General features: G+C 40.4%; 1 protein-coding gene across 6 annotated transcripts in view; it reads right to left on the bottom strand.

Annotated features, from left to right (window-relative positions):
- Window positions 1-1,127: 1,127 nt before the first annotated feature.
- lrrc4ca (leucine rich repeat containing 4C-a) overlaps window positions 1,128-16,570 on the bottom strand; it is a 179,962-nt gene continuing 164,519 nt past the window's right edge. For all 6 annotated transcript variants that reach the window (XM_084365066.1, XM_084365064.1, XM_084365065.1 and 3 more), the window contains one exon: window positions 1,128-6,950. In XM_084365066.1, coding sequence (XP_084221192.1) covers window positions 4,950-6,899 — 1,950 coding nt within the window. In that variant the 5' untranslated portion in view covers window positions 6,900-6,950 and the 3' untranslated portion in view covers window positions 1,128-4,949. The remainder of the gene's footprint in view (window positions 6,951-16,570) is intronic.

Raw genomic sequence — 16,570 nt, 5'->3', positions numbered from 1 at the left:
TCTTAAAAGTAGTCAGTATTAAAATTGTCAAACATTAAAATGCTTAGATATTACCCTTAAAAGGTAGGTCGACATTTTCAGAGCTGTTGTGCTTAATTCTAGGTGTTATTTATGTCCCATCGTGACTTATTTCTGTTTTCTTCCTGCTCATCAATGTAATGTTATATGTTGAAAGGCTGATATGTTACAGTAACTGTCCTGCTAAACTCTTCTGGACAACATTTGGGAAAGTAGCTACCAAAAAATCAGCAATGCAGACATCGGCATTTTTCGTTTGCTGTTACTCCACGGAAATGTTCAGTTTGTAAAGCTACATGGAAATATAATATAGCACAGAAAACTCAATTGTTTTCAATTGTTTTTTACTTATTGGTCAACAAGTTAAGAACATGACAGAATACCACGACGAATGTATTGTATTTACTAGTAATTGGTGCTTTATAGTACATTGTCTTGTTTGTTCAGCCCTGTAAGGTGCTAAATGCCTCTATGTCAATACATTCCTGCAACAATGGCAGGAAGATGAAAGCCTGTAATTTCACAGCACTTTCTGAACAGACTGACTGTTATTTAACACCAGGTAATATGAATGTGTATATGTTAATAAGACATTATGATTGTATGGTAACTGTGAAACGATATTGTCATAAATATTGTTGTACACCAGCCATGTATTAAATGTATGTATAAAGATGGAACCCTGAATAATACTTTTTCATTTTTTTGATGAATTCATTACAATTTGAAGTTATAATAACCATCATTAAAAAATGGTAATTAAATTTTAGTTTTAGTTCTAGTTTAGTTTTTTCACTGTTAACAAACAATGAAATGAATGTATGAAACATTAATCAAGCATTTGTTTTATGTAAATTTGCAACTGATTGTTTGGTTAATAAATACTGTGTAGTTCATCTATAAATATCTAGATTACATTATAATGTTTATAAACCTTTTGCAAATGTTACCTGGTTGTTAGCGTGGTCATTCTTGTGATAAATATTGTCCTTAAAGGTAATTAATAGTTTGTGTGAATGGACGGGAAAAGAAAATATATGAGCCATGAAAAGTTAATTCTCTATTAATCCTCCTCTGGCCCAGCGTGAAAACAAGAATCAGACAATACAGAAAAACAACAATAGTTTATTTTAACCATATTTTGTGTATGAACTACAAACTCTGGTCTCTATAATCGATCTCCATATCTTTTAAAGGTCATGAAAGAATGCTTACATGAAAATCAATCTCTTATTCGTTTACATCATGTTTCTCTTTTTCACTTTTAGAACAGGTTGTTGGCACATGTAAAATCAAAATTGAAAAATTTTTGTTTTTGTTTTGTTTTATTCTCAAAATGTATCTTTTTTTTTTATATAAATCTACCACTAGAACAGCATTCAATCTCAAAAACAAAAAGAAAAGAATGTGAAAAAAAATAATATTGACCCAAAAATATTTAGATATCTTACATACATGAGACAGCTCGACTAAAATGCAACAAATTTACGATTTAAATTTTCAGACGATTTACCTCCAACTAAAGGCAAAAAGGGAAGATGGTTACACTCTCTTACGTAAACTGAGTAGAATTGTGATCCACATCCCACCACTAGGAACTCAAACACAGACTAAATGACACACACCCAGGTCATCCTATGGTTTACAAATGTGCCAAACTCCACAGAAGTCTAATCATGGTGAGACAAAAAAAAAAGCATGGTATGAGGTGGTCGATTATCTCATTCAATCTAAAACTAAAACGACTCGGGAACCTTATGTTATTTAATCTACCATCTGTGTGTGCACCACATTCAAAGTGAATAAATTAAATCTTGTGTTTCATTCAAATTTACTGAACAAATCCCCTGAATTATCCTCATTATCGAATTATCTTTAACCATACAGTGGGTCTCCATACTGAGATAAATATCCTCCTGCATTCGCACCCCAAATGGTATCAAAGCACCCATTAATAATGTCCACTGCAGCCTCAACCTGGAAAAAAGTATGGAAAAATTAAAAAGATGCTGTTTAATACAGGACTACTATTATCGAATTACTGTTGAATTAGCTGAAAAATGGAAGGTAATTAACTACAGAGTTTTTACTTGACAGATTACAGACATAGATTATTAACATGTGTAATCTATGCAATTATTGTATTACATATCACAAGAGGACCCCAGGTAATACTAGTCTGGTGCGAATAGGGCTTTAGATTATTATCTTGCTGTTTAATTTAATTCTCTTTTCATATCCTAGTCATGGGATACTGAGACAAACTGCTGCTGTATCTCATTTATTCCCCCTGCTTCGAAAATACTGCAGCGTTCAGCCGTGTGGGTGTCCTGTTTTTCTTTAAGGTTAAAATCCCTCTTTTTGATGAGGAGGCACTCGCTCCATGTGGGCTGTTTATAGTTCTGTCCACCTGATGACATTTTGGTTTTTTTGTCTTTAAAAGGTGCAGTATGTAAGAATTGACCACCTGTCTTATTCATACAAACAAATATGGGGGCATCGTGGTAACTGCTGCTAATTGTAGCTGCAGTTAGCTCAGTTAGCTGTGCAGCTAGCAGTTAAAAACCCCAACCAGGGGGTTGTTGGTGTTTGCGCCTCCAGCAAAGGAGCTTTAGACTGGGACAGGTCGGGGCTAGCTAGTCAGCATGCTATGTTATTAACATTCAGTTGATAATGTTATTTCATTTTAGAATGTTTTTAACTAGATTTCTTACATACTGCACCTTTCAATGTTGGATAGAGGACTCTGTCAAGGTACTCTGCTTTGTTTACGGAAGTTCGTGTAAGGCTAGTTAGTGTGATTGAAAGTGGTGTCTACCAATGGATGGACAGCTTGACAATCTTATGTCTTGGTAAAATGGTAAACTGTGACTGTTTGAGACAAAATGAGCATACAGGTGGACAGCAGAGATGCCAATTATGCAACAGGAACATTTGTTGATAGTGAATTTGCACCTTTATCAACGGAGTCCACAATACTAAGATCGTCAAATCATCTGATCATTGTGAAATGGTAAATCATACTTCTCGCAGGCACTTCTCAAGCCTTTAGAATTCGAGTTTAAAACTCGCACCACACTTTCGTGAATTTCGGTTGGAGTACCACTTAGTACTTATGTTTTAGAACAGTAGTTTTAATTGGGAGTTCTCCTCGATGGGATTCCTAAATGTAGCACTTTGATATAATGAAAAAGTTGAATTAAGCATGACAGTGGCCTGACCTTTTTATATATCTTCCGATTAGGGGATCAAAAGCTGTGCTTATTTGCTAAAAATAAACCTGGGGCATCAGCCTAAGTGTTGGATCTGACAAATGTCTGCCTAACCTCTGCATTAATGCTTCCTGCTGCCATTTTTCACAGAGGGGGCTTTGAAATGATTTCCAGGGTATGGGCGCCTGCAGAGCTGAGTCCATCCAAAGCCCATGGGCACATCAATTAAAATGGAAATTGTGATGTCGCTAACAGAGAGAGAGAGAGAGAGAGAGAGAGAGAGAGGGAGGCAGGTGCAAATCAAACATCTGGTTGATGCCCGATCCCACACATTCACCCCTAAAGCCTCTCCCAGCATAAGCCCTGCCGCTCAGGGGCCAAGTCCTGATGTTGGCTGGGGCAGGGTGTGAATCTGGGGCTGCCAGGCACTGCCCATGTGGAAATGTGGCACACAGATGACAGGCAATGCGCTCAGACAGCTGTATAAAGGGTTTCCGCTCCTTCTTAAGCTCATCAGTCTGCTTCTGATAGCACTCGGGTCCTGCAGTGCTGCAGATGAGGTATGGGGTCCCAGCATGAAAAGGGTGGCTTTAAAGCAATCATCTTCATATGCAACAGTACAAAGCACCGTAAGGTAAAGGTGAGGCCATGATACACTGGAAACAGCTGAGGCGGCGGAGCCTCGCTGCGTTTTTCACAAGAATTCTGATCTTTACATGTTTTTCCTATGTTTTCGATCACAATTATATTGATGCTAAATGACCCATTAATGCTCCTCCTGTCTCACAACCTTTAGGATTTAAATGTGTCTAAATGCAATAAAGAAATGTTCTCTACAATAATCTTGTCTTCAGTCATAGCAAATGGAGATTGGGCAATTAAAATAATATTTGCATATACATTAGGAACACAAAGACAAATGTAAGTTTCTTTCATAGTTAATCAATAGAATTTAATTTAACTAAAATGTCCCTCTGATGGTGAGCCCCGACTTTTACAACAGCAGGACACATTCCCCTCACTTAAGAGCCTCAGTCTATTGATGACAGAGCAGAGAGTGCCTAATATGTATGTGACAGCTTTAATTAAACAGTGAATTATGATCAAATTTCGTCACTGACAGTTCTGTCACTCACTGTAAAATATTGAACAACTGTTTAATTCATCTCAGTTACAGATGGTCACAAAAGATTTCATCACTTAATCCACAGCTGGAGAAGATCACTAATGTGCTCTAGATTTGTTTGATACACGGGGAAAATGAGGTTACTATCTCCTCTGATCTAAAGTCTGCAGTTTTTACCAAAAATTAACAGTAATTTGCTTCAGGAGTTCTTCCTTCGACAGTTGTCTCCAAACAGAGTTTGAAAGCATATTAGTAAACCGATCACGTGACATGAGAGGAAGAAAAGAAAAACATGAATTAAGTGCTGAAAAAATAATTGCAGAATACAGTTTTTTCTTGATTTAACCACAATACTTTTTTCTTAAATAAATAACTTCTGTTTTGTAAAGACACTTTTTGAAACAGTAGACATACCCTAATTCCCAAAGTCATTGAATAAACATAACCAGTCACTGATTTGCCAAACAGACCATGTTTCCAAACTTTCGTGTTTGAGCCATAGTCCTCAAAAGCAATTGTCAGTATTGTCCTGTCAGTAATATCTTTATGTAATTCCATCAGTTCTGTAATGTCTCGTTTTGAAAAAAGATGTATTAGATTTGGGTCTCTTGTACATTGTCTTTTGAGCTGGCCCGGATTAACAAAGGTTCGTGCGCTGAGCTGTGTATGGAGTTGATAGTGGAGGCATGGTTGTATGCAGTCTTATAGGCGTTATAGTGGTTGAGGTGCTCGTGCTCAAGAGGAGGCAGAGTCAGGTGGCCCTCCATGCCCGGGCCTCCTGTTACACAGTCCTCATCCACATTGATGATCTCAATGGTGCGTGTGGGTGCATGGTGATTCTGCTGGTGGTGCTGTTTGCGCATCTTGTAGAAGATGATCAGCATGACAGCTGCCATGAGTGTGATTGCAACAAAGCAGCCAATGATGATCTTGGTCGTCTTCATCACCTCATCCAAGCCGTTGAGTGAGCTCTCCCCACTCGGCTCCGTGACAGGGATTGTATAAGTCTTCTCTGTGGCGCGGGTGGATTGCGGGGTCCGGACTGTGGTGGTGGTCGTAGAGGTGGGTGAAATAGACTCCCATGAACTCCCAGCAGAGGGGGTGGGGCCCACCTTCTGTTGCACAGTAGTGGTGAAGCCTTCATTATGCGGCGTTTCTATGGTCTCCACTGTCACTGTGGTGAAGTAGCTGAAGCTGCTGTTCTCTGTAGACGACACGTTGAGCGTGGCAGATGCTGTCGTGTTACCTGCAGAATTACTGACCATACATGTATACGTGCCTGTGTCCTGCATGGTAACGTTGGTGAAGTTCAGAGTGCCGTCATTCAGCACGGAGATTCTGATCTTGTACGCACCGTGTGTCATGATGGAACCGTTGGGTGTAATCCAGCTTACCGAGGTCAAGGAGCTGGCTCTGCATTTTAACTCCGCAGCGCTGCCCTCTGTCACATTTAGGTCTGCGGGAGGCTCCACAATAACAGGAGCATAACAGTGAAAGTAGTTCTGGTCCAGCTCGCCAATGTATCGTCCCTTATGGTGTGACGGTGAGCTGCACCGGGCGCAGCAGCTGGTGTTCGCTGGTACCATCTCCTTAAGCCACCAGCTGAGCCAGAGGATGTCACAGTTACAATTCCACGGGTTGTGGTGCAAGTGCACCCTCTCGAGGTGATGTAAAGGAGTGAAGAGATCATGGGGCAACAGGGTGAGGTTGTTGTGGGCTAGATTGAGCTCCACTAGTGACTGCAGGTCGTCAAAAGAGTTCCTCTCTATGGTCTGGATCTGAGCATGCATCATCCACAGCTTCTGCAAATGGATGAGCCCTTTAAAAGAGCCAGGCCGGATGACAGCTAGCTGGTTGCCTGACATCTCCAGTTCATCCAGCTTCACCAGGGGAATAAGGTTGGGAATTTCCTTCAGATTGCACATTCCCAGATTTAAGTAGCGCAGATTGCTCAGCCCTTCAAATGCCCCCTCAGAAATGTAGGAGAGCCTTTTAAGCTCCCCAAGGTCCAACCTCCGCAATGAGGGAACTCTGTTGAAAGCATAGGAGGGAATGCTCTCTATGGGGTTATTTCTCAGCCAAAGCTCCTTTAGCTTGGACAGGTACTCAAACGCCCCGTTTGGGATAGTAGTGAGGCGATTATCAAAAAGCTCCAAGGTATTGAGGCTGGCCAGTCCATTGAAGGCCCCCAGCTCAATTTTGCGTATGTGGTTTTTGCTCAGCTGCAGGATCTCAAGATGTCTCAGGTGCTTGAAGCTGTCCACCTTTATGACCTGAATGAGATTTTCTTGCAGGTTCAGGTAGCGCGTGTTGGTAGAGATGCCATCAGGGACATCCCGCAGGCCTCGCCGGGTGCAGATGACTTTGCTGAACTGGTTACTACAGGAGCAGACAGAGGGGCACGTCTGAGCACGTACCAGCCCTGCTACCACCAGCAGCTGGAGGGCCAGAAGCAGCACAAACAAAGGGTCGGACAAGGCCCGGTTCCACCTAGGACCTCGCATCATCTGCTGCTGCTGAGAAGAGGTCATCTTGTTTAACATTCATAATTCATTGACTGGTCTTCCACTCTTTGAAAAGAGGATTTGGGCTCACTGGAAGGAAATGAGAGACAGAAGAGAGAAAAATGCATTAGATCATTGCATGCATGTTTGAGAATATCATGTCACTTGTAAAAAGACAATTAAAACGTTGCAGAAAAAGAAATCCTAAAGGGTAAAACATAGAAAGATAGCATTTAAGTTTATGTATCTGCTGCAGCCTCTAATAATCGCACATACATCCACACAAACTCTCAACCTTGATGGAGTGCCTTATTTATTGTTTCCGGGTGCACTGTCCTCCTCGCGCTCTCAATCTTAGTCATTTAAAATAAAATCCCAAAGACGCTGCCGACTTCTGTGCTGCATCTCTGCAGAAGGAGGAAGGCGGGGAAGAAAAGCTGCTACGACTGCTGTGTTGTGTGATTTATATTTGAGACTGGGGGGACATAAATAATAAGGAAGCTCGCCACCCACCAGTCCTTCAATCGAGTCGAGATATCTGGAAACGTCTGATTACAACTCACTGTTCCTCAAAGGCACGTATGTGACTGGGATGTCAAACAAGCGAGCCGAAATGGGACCAGGGAATTTGTTTGTGTAACTCTTTATGCGTCACGCCAGAGGAAATACAAACAACGCATCCTTTGATTAAGATTTACTGTGAGCAAGAGAGACGATGCCATGGCAGCTATGGAGTATAATTAAATAACAGATGGTTATTTAATTGATGCACTTCTTCCTGTTTTCTACTCAATAATAATAGAATTCTTCAAAGTTGCTCATGTTGAGTTGTATAGTGAATCTGGGTAAAAAGGTGCTGTTCATATGTGAGACGTGGCAAGTGTGTAAAGAAAACTGTAAAATACAAACTTTCACCTGAAAAGCAAAAACTTAAAGAAAAATCTGAAACCGTCATTAAAATGCAAAGTATGTAATTTCTGCCACTGGGGGTCTCTCAATCAACACAAAAGACGTAAATACAATGGAATCATGGGAGTTGTTGTGCTCATTGTTAAACAAGCACTGTTTACGTGACCCTGCAGTCTACATGTCAAAGAGTCCTTGGGTAAGATACTCAACACCAAATTGCTCCCGGTGGCTCGTCCATCGGTGTGTCAGCGTGCATATGAATGGTTATCGCTCCTGATGAGTACGTGACATCTGTTGCAAAGTGCTTTGAGTGATCGATAAGACTAGAAAATCGCTAAATAATAAATACACTCCAATTGCCAGTCCGTATTAAAGTTCATTCACGTTATGTTTTGTCATGTTCACCTTTGACCCCCTCCCTCGCTCTCTGACTCTTGCGGAAGTTGTAACAACAGGCAACCAAATGAATATAATATCTTTGCCCATCACCCATGTGCCACGATACAATAACTGAATTCAAGAAGATAGCAAAGCCATTTCAATCAGTCATAAATCACAAGAAGTGAACATCATACCATAGCTAATTATTGAGATGGTGAAGGTGCTTCAAATCAAATTATAATCCCAGCAGATGTGTATTTTAGCTCATGACAGCTGAGCAGAATTAGCTTGGAAATACAGATCCATTAAAAGAAGCTGGCACCCCTCTGACATGCAAATGTGTTAGATCCAGTGTTCATGTACACTGTAAGATGTAAAAATATAGCAATGTACTGTTTGTTAATACAGTATAAAACTGTAAATGTTGATGTATTTGAGCTACGTTACTACTTCCCTATTTTTAAATCACTAGCGTGTAGCAGTGTTAAACTGTAAAGATCACATTATACAGTACTTAAATAGATGTTACAGTAGTAAACTGTTGTTGTAGATTACAGTTGGTAAACTGTAGAATAACAGTTTTAAGCTGGCAACTGTAGCTGCTGGTATTTTACTGTAATTTAACAGGGAAACTTGTTACAGAGTTTGATACCTGTGATACTTCAACAACACACTAATCAGAACACACTAATGCTAATGGGAGTGAACTTTATTCTCACCAATTCAGTAAGGCTATATTGAAGTTGTAGTTTTCTCAAAAAATATATCTACAATTACTGTTCAGTTGTATACACATGCTGAGTTGGGCATGCGCCATCATAACTATTTGATTACTGCAATGACAGCATTGTTGTCAGTATGCCTACATTTTATTTTTCGTCACTGTCACAGGGAGCTGGAGTTTTACCTTGTCTAAGTAAGAGACAGGGAAACACTCTGGGCAGGTCGGAAGTGAGTCACAGAGCTAACACAGATAAAGAGAAACATTTATAGAGTCTCTAATCTACCTGACCTGAATGTTTTTGAATGTGGGAGGAAACTGGAGCACGTTCAGAAAGGCAATGCGAGCATGAGGAAAGGAAAAATGTGAACCTCACACGGAAAGTGCTGGAGTTACAACCTGCAGTGAAATGACAGTTACCAACTCTGCTGTATGTGTTACTGAAGTTACAAATAGCAACAGTAAATACTCAAAATTTGTCATGAAGAGAACGACTGTCACACAAATAAGTTGGAATCTATAAACAGATTAATGAGCTCTACGAGAAAAACACATCTCCGGGGATCAGTTTGATGAATAAAGTGAAATAAACTGTCACATTTAAATAAGGTAATCAAAAACAACATAGCTATTTATTCTTATTGAGTCAACTGTCACTGACACGTTGTGTTTAGAAGACAAATTAGCAGAAATACATAATTTGAAAATGGTGCATTTTAAGACAGAGATGAGGGCTGCTGTAAATAGTCCAGAATACTTTTTTTTCCGGCACTGATCTTGCAAATAAAGAACATTAGACAGCTCAAATATGAACTAGAAAGACTTGAGACTTTGACAATATGCTGATGCACACACACCAATAATTAAATACATTTTGAGATTTTGCAACCTTAACGTTTAACATACCAGCTGATTTCCGAACAGCGCAGAATAAATGGGCGACACGAACGCTGTTGTAGGATTACAGTATTTTCTGTTCGACACACAGCCTCATCTGCAACAGAAAGCTCTTCACTTAAGAAAGAGCAAGCTATTACTGTAACTACTGATTAATTGCTTGATTACTGACTCCATTAATTCTTCAATTACAAAATTCAAATTCCAAAGAGCCAAAGCCTGAGGGTGGAGCAAGAACGTGTTTTCATGCAGGGGGACCAGATAAATGTGACAGGCATCACACACCAGGCTGAAAATCACATTCCATTACGGAAGCTTTTAATTTGTTTGGATTTAAGACCTTGTGGAAAAAAAGCAAACGACTGCGGCGTTTATGGGACAATGAGGTGTCTGCTCTCATCTTCTACTGACCCTGTCCAAAGTGAGTTATAATAAAAGTCAGCATCGCCAGTAATCTTCATCATACACACTTGTTATTCTGACAAAGTATAAATCCTCATCAATAATATGGCCGACTAAATATATGCAGCACTGTTTGGATTTGTGAATAACTATCCCTCGGATAAAGAATCGCCGTATCTTATTCCACTATTTACTCATCCTCTCCAACAGATCAAACCTTGAAAGGAGATAAACAATGAATCAGCAGAACAGAATCCAAATTATGGCGGCAGAAAAAGATGAAGTTGATTTACAAATCAAAACAATACGTCCTCTCGCTGACAATGAAAGCAGCAAAATTGGATTTACGTGTGCAGTGGAGGAATTAGATGAAAAGCGATAAGGAAAATGAGATTAAGAAAAGAATGCTTTTTCAAACTTTTGTCCTCACAGATTATGAAGTGCCAGCTGTCTCTTTGTCTGGTAGAGAGAACTAAAGCATGACCCAGATTAGCGCGACTGCAGACAATTGAAGAGCAAGATCTGCAACATTTTTCGAATTAATTTCTGGTTATGAAATGGAAACAATTCACACTGAAGTCAAACTCTGTGAGTGGCTTCATACAACTGTTCAGCAGCATGGGTGATAAAAACATGTCTCACATCAATGATCATAACGCATATCACTGATTCTCATTAACCAGGACACTGTTTAAGTTTGGAGCTACCGTATTATATTATGAATGCCAGATCCCTTTATGTTAAGGTAGCATGGATTACCTTCAGTGTGGTGACCACTGACTGTCAGGACATTTTTGAATTGTTTCCTAAAACTTACTCTGGCTTGTTATCAGTGTAGCCACAGGTTGCCAAATTCAACAACTTAAAACTAGGGTTTGGAAGTTATCCTACAGTAGAGGCATTTTTTGTTAGATTTGTAGAAAAAGGCAGCAACACACTCTTGTAATGGCTAATGTTAGCATAAAACCAACAGCCATCTGAACCGACTAAAGCTGCGGCGGCAGTAACAACCTCCTTTGGCGGCTAATGTCAGCATAAAGCACATATCCGGAGTAACTGTCGCACTGGGTAGCCTTTTCAGACTGGGGTACATTCGTGATGGCTATTTTACTTGTGTTTACACGATTGTGGCATTTCAGAGTTGTTTGTGTATGTATTTATTGGTCTGAAAAGCCAGGAAATCACGTTGAATGTGGCAAACTAGCCGCTAATACATCTCCCAGCAGGCCAGAGATACGGGGCAGTCTGTAGTCAGGCAGCGGCGTTAATGTGTTTTGGAGGAGTTGATCGAAAGGGTGGATTTTTTCGGTAAAATACTTAAAAAATTTAGCGTGCTTTTGCTGGTTTCTACAATCTTACCAGCCCTCGGCTTAAAATACTTCCTTAAAAAACTTCCTCTTGAGAACATTTATATGTATATGATTTTGGAGGTATAACTTTGGAGGTCATCAGCATAAAAATGATGTATGTATAAAATAATGTATGTTGCTAAATATGAGCATGGAAATGGACACTCATTATTTAACCTTCCACAATTTAAACTAATGTACAGCATAATGGAGTGTAAGGTATTACAATGTAGTATGACTATAAAAAAGTGAACCTTCTCTTTGGTAAACGATACAACAAACAGCAGCTTATATACATAAGAATAGTGAAACCCCTTACAAACCGTGTCTGTATAGAACTGTGCATGCCACATTACTCCTCACATCAGGTGTAGCTACATGAACCAGCTTCTCACGTCTTTACCCACAAACCCTCCCCGAGGGATCTGCCATCAGCCCACTTAAAGGTAACCAATGGGAATTAACTCTGGCAGCCATAGAAACAAGCGACTAATCTTTTGCCTGACACAACTAATCAATACTCATACTGCATAAATACAACAGCTGTTGTGCTGAGATTGGTCAGCTTTCCTTCTCCTTCAGCACATGTAGACTCGTACTTTACAGCCTTTATGGCAACCGGATCTAACAATATGACACATGCTTAGGTTTAATTACACCAGGAACAACAAGACCATCACTATCTTGCAATGCACTTACACAAACTATTGATCGATATTAACACCTTTAGGTTAGAAAATCACAGGTGCAGCAGTGCATTCTGGACCCAGATATAGACAGACAGTCTCTACGGGCCCCTCCCTGCACCCAAGGCTATTTATTCAAGAACCTTTGTGGGCCCCCCTCACATGTTGGCCCAGTTCACTCAGTTCCCCTTTTCCCTACAACCCTGTGGGGAATAAATCAATAAAGGTAATAATAGTGTCATTTTTCTGTGAAACAATCATTGTGACACTTTTTTTATACAACGTCAGCCCATCGAAGCTATTTCACTGTTTTGTTTGTATAAAATCAGCCCATCTGATGGTTAAGATTTCACTGCCTGCATTAGGATGATGTGCATTAATCACTGAAAGCACTGACCCTTAAAACCTTCCATACTCTCACAAGTGGTGGACATCTATTCAGCCAGTCATGTGCGTCTCCACACTATGCATTTTTAAGTCGGAGAAGACATTTCGCTTGTGTAACTCCCATGTTTCATCATAACACTCTGTTATTTTGTGCGGCTGAATGCACAGCTAGAGTTCAGTGCTGGTTTAACCAGTGTGCACATTGCGCTGCACAGCAGTTTCCACTGGGCCCTTCCTCCATGAGTACAGTAATTCTGGAGTCTGTATCGTATTTTTGCATTATAAATCAGCCAGAAAAGGCAGGATGAATTATTTAGCAGGGCTAGAGGAAATTCTAGTGGGGCTAAAGCCCCCTAAAATAGATCTGGTGACGCCACTGCTTGGCAAAAAAAAGCACAGAGTGATCTTCTTCTGCTCTCTTTCCATGACCAACAAACATTTCGTGCCTTTGGTCTTTATAAACACTCATGGCGTCACTTGAAAGGTGAGCAAAGAGAGAAGGGACTCGCTTATGGCTTCCTTTACTCAATTAATGCTCGAGTGTCCTCTGATTATTAACTTTTAAGTGAAGAAAGGCCGACACAATCTGTGTCTTTCCCGCTGTTTGGCATGGATGGGGAAGGATGATGAGAGATTTTTAGCTTGAGAGATGTGTCTGACAGAGGAAGGTCGGCGCGTATGCTATAGTGAAAGAAAGAGAGGACGAGAGAGAGATTAATGAGATATAAATCAAATTAGGTCACTTCTCGATAATGCCAGCAATCTTGCAACAGCTCCAAATATAAACCAGAATCCTTTATGGATTCCAGTGTGGGAGGGATAGCTACCAACCACATGCATCACAAGGCATTCACCTCCTTTTCCCTTCTCTGCTACGCGGTGATATTTTTGCCGTGTAGCCATATTTTGCATCCAGTGTTTTGTCACTGTTTATCTCAGGCAGTGTATTAGCTTGCAGAGGGGTAAAGACAGGACATGACATCCTCGCTTTGAGCCACTGTCAGGGACTCCTGTGCATCTCGTGTTAATGTTTTGAAGCTGAAAACAGTGTGTCACTCAGTGTGACTCAACTGTTTTGCCTCCATATTTGTCATGAAATACATTTTATTCATTTCTTTTTTTGTCTCCTAGATGAGGCAGCCTTCTAATCTAACTGAATATATCATGCGATTACGCATAGATGCTGCTGGTTGACAACAGCTAAAAGAGGAAATATTATAATTTATCTCTTTATTTAAGCATGCAACACTGACCAGTTATACTAAAGTCATCTTGTTTTTAAATGACCTCTGCGGCACTCTCCTTACAACATATATAATTATTTCTTTAGGTGGATTTCAGTAATTAACACGCAGTGGAAAGCGACAGGAATGGGGCGGCCAACAAATTTCTCACAAAATGTATGTTAATTTCTTTTCACACACAAACAATGAATAATTAAGCGAGTGTTTCATCTGCAGATAACCTCTTGATCTCATTCACATCGCACCAACCACCTACACATACAGTACGAGCACAACTTGCTTAACAAGCTGCGTACTATCTGTAGATGATTACTGAACATGCTTCAATTAGTTAGACTACTGCAGCTCTTAATCTGCTCAGCTTTGAATGTGGTTTCTGTAGTTGGCTGCTGCGTTACTCTGCAGTATACTGCAGTATAGTTTGTGTTGAGTACTTCACAGATGTCACATTCTTATCCTTTTCCCTCAAATTATAAACTTCTTTTGAGTGAGTACAAGTTCTGATATTTAATATTATGCAAATATAATAAGGTGCCAACGGCTCAAATTAGAATTTCAAATGTTTTAACATCTGTGTCTAAACCTTTTTGGGTTATTAATAATCGTTGTTTTCTGCATGCAGAAGTCGTTTGAACACTGTTGGACTGTTTGTTTAGTCCCTCTCAATTCATTTTTGATTCCCAGGGGGCATTATCAACAGGCACAGACAAATATGCCTCTGGATGCAACTAGCATACTTTCCAACCCTCCTGATTTCCCCATTTTCATCGCCCTCTCCTGGTTTCCTCTCGGGGTCACAATTCTCCCTCATTTCTCCCAATTTATGACAATTTTTCACACTTTTCCCCCTTTTAGTTATCATAACATGTTTCAGGTACATATGGCATGGAGTCTTGCGCCTAATCCTCCTCAGTGAGTAAGAGATGGACAGAGAAACGGAAAATTAAGAACAAAATGTGACCCACATCCACCCCACACACACGGGGCTGCTGTAGTTCAGGAGGTAAAGCGGGTCGACACCTTGCATGGCAGCCTCTGCCATCAGTGTATGAATGTGTGTGTGAATGGGCGAATGTGACAAGTGTTGTAAAGCGCTTTGAGCGGTCTGTAGACTGGAAAAGTGCTATAGAAAATGCAAGTCATAGTCCATTTACCATCCAGTCAGAGCAGTTAAACTTGTGACGTAGCAATGAGTGACGATGCAAGTTGGGCCGTCGAGTGGAAAAATGGCACTCTGGTCACAAACAAAACACTAAAATGTGTTGCTGAAAACATTAGAGGTGACAGTTAGGCACTGCTGCAACAGAATCTTGATTCATAATAGAGCAGCACTGCCTGTGTTTGACAGTTTGACCTGAGGTTTTTGGGCCTGGTGCGCTGCTCAGCAGACCTGCATACTGGACTCTACTGGATAGACCTACAACCAATCAGAGCAGTGAAACAGGTGAAATGTGACCTTCCAGATCTGAACTGGCAACGCTCCTGTCAGCCAATCGTATCAGACCCGCCCATTATTAGATAAACAGTTGGGACTGGCCCGATACGAACCACATCAGATTGAAATCGATCCGAATGGGAGGGGCAACCGAGCCCAGTTGATTCGCCTGGTTCCTCGGATTGCATTATCTGACAATTTTGATTAGTTGTTCTCTCTTCTCTCTATTTTTGTACAATTCAGTTTGTATCTGACTATTAACTGAGTCTCACTGGAGTTTCACAGTTGAATCAATGAGAATACTTAGTATGGATTTCTCCACTTTTTAACAGTGTTGCAACAGCATCAATTTCTGCCAGGTACCCTGATTCTAACCCTGTAACTGTCAGTACTGGTTTTAGTGTAACACTCAACAGATGATAACCCCTCCATCACATACTGTCTGTACATCACATCTATTTTGCTAGGTTAGCCTTGTAAGCACCATCCTCAGGACTGTATGTAAAAGGACAAACCTCATCACGCGCGGTTGTATATGAACGTGTACCGCTGAACTCTTCCTTTCAACAGATACACAAGCCACCATAAAATTAAGTGTTCAGGAATGTCGAGAGAAAAGAAAAAAAAAAATGGCCATACTGTAGCTCTTTCTCCACTGTCTTTTGTCTTAACCATCCGAGTGTAACAGACAAGCCGAGTACTTTGAATTGGTGCTAACTAGCCAAGTGAGACAAACTGACAGCTGCTCCCCTGCCCACAGCCTGACATCCTTCCACTCACAGCTTGTCTGTCTCATCCGTAACAAGATGGTGAAATGAATTTGATTCATCTAACAAACACTGATTTGACCGCCAATCCCTGCATGAAAAATGTATTCGGGAGTTGATGCACAAATGAAGCAGCTTCTATGGAGCCCATTTTTTGCTTTAACATCTTAATAAATTTGCATATAAAACATCCTCAGGGACGGACCGCCTGTTAGATATGGCATGTAAGATATTAAAAAACCTGCTTAAGAAAGGTGTTGTGAGAATCGCACCTTGCAATCTGAAAGCAGAGACAATGCAGCTCAAAAGACACGTGTATCAATGATTTTTATCCCCATGTGTGTGAATTTTCTCATCTCTCTTGATGAACTCTTTGTCTATTCAAGTGTCACATCTGAAGTTGTGTAGTACAGGTGCTGTGTTTCCTGTTATTTGCTTCTTCCTTTTAAATTCAGTTTCAAGTTTTGTGTGACAATGGAGGAAGCATGAAAGGTTTTTGCCAGCTCATTAACATCAAAATCCAGCCCTAATT

Source organism: Pagrus pagrus, assembly GCF_965226575.1.
Source record: "Pagrus pagrus genome assembly, chromosome: 10".
NCBI lineage: Eukaryota > Metazoa > Chordata > Actinopteri > Spariformes > Sparidae > Pagrus > Pagrus pagrus.
Note: the sequence above shows the minus strand (reverse complement) of the source record. Positions and strands in the feature narration are given on the sequence as shown.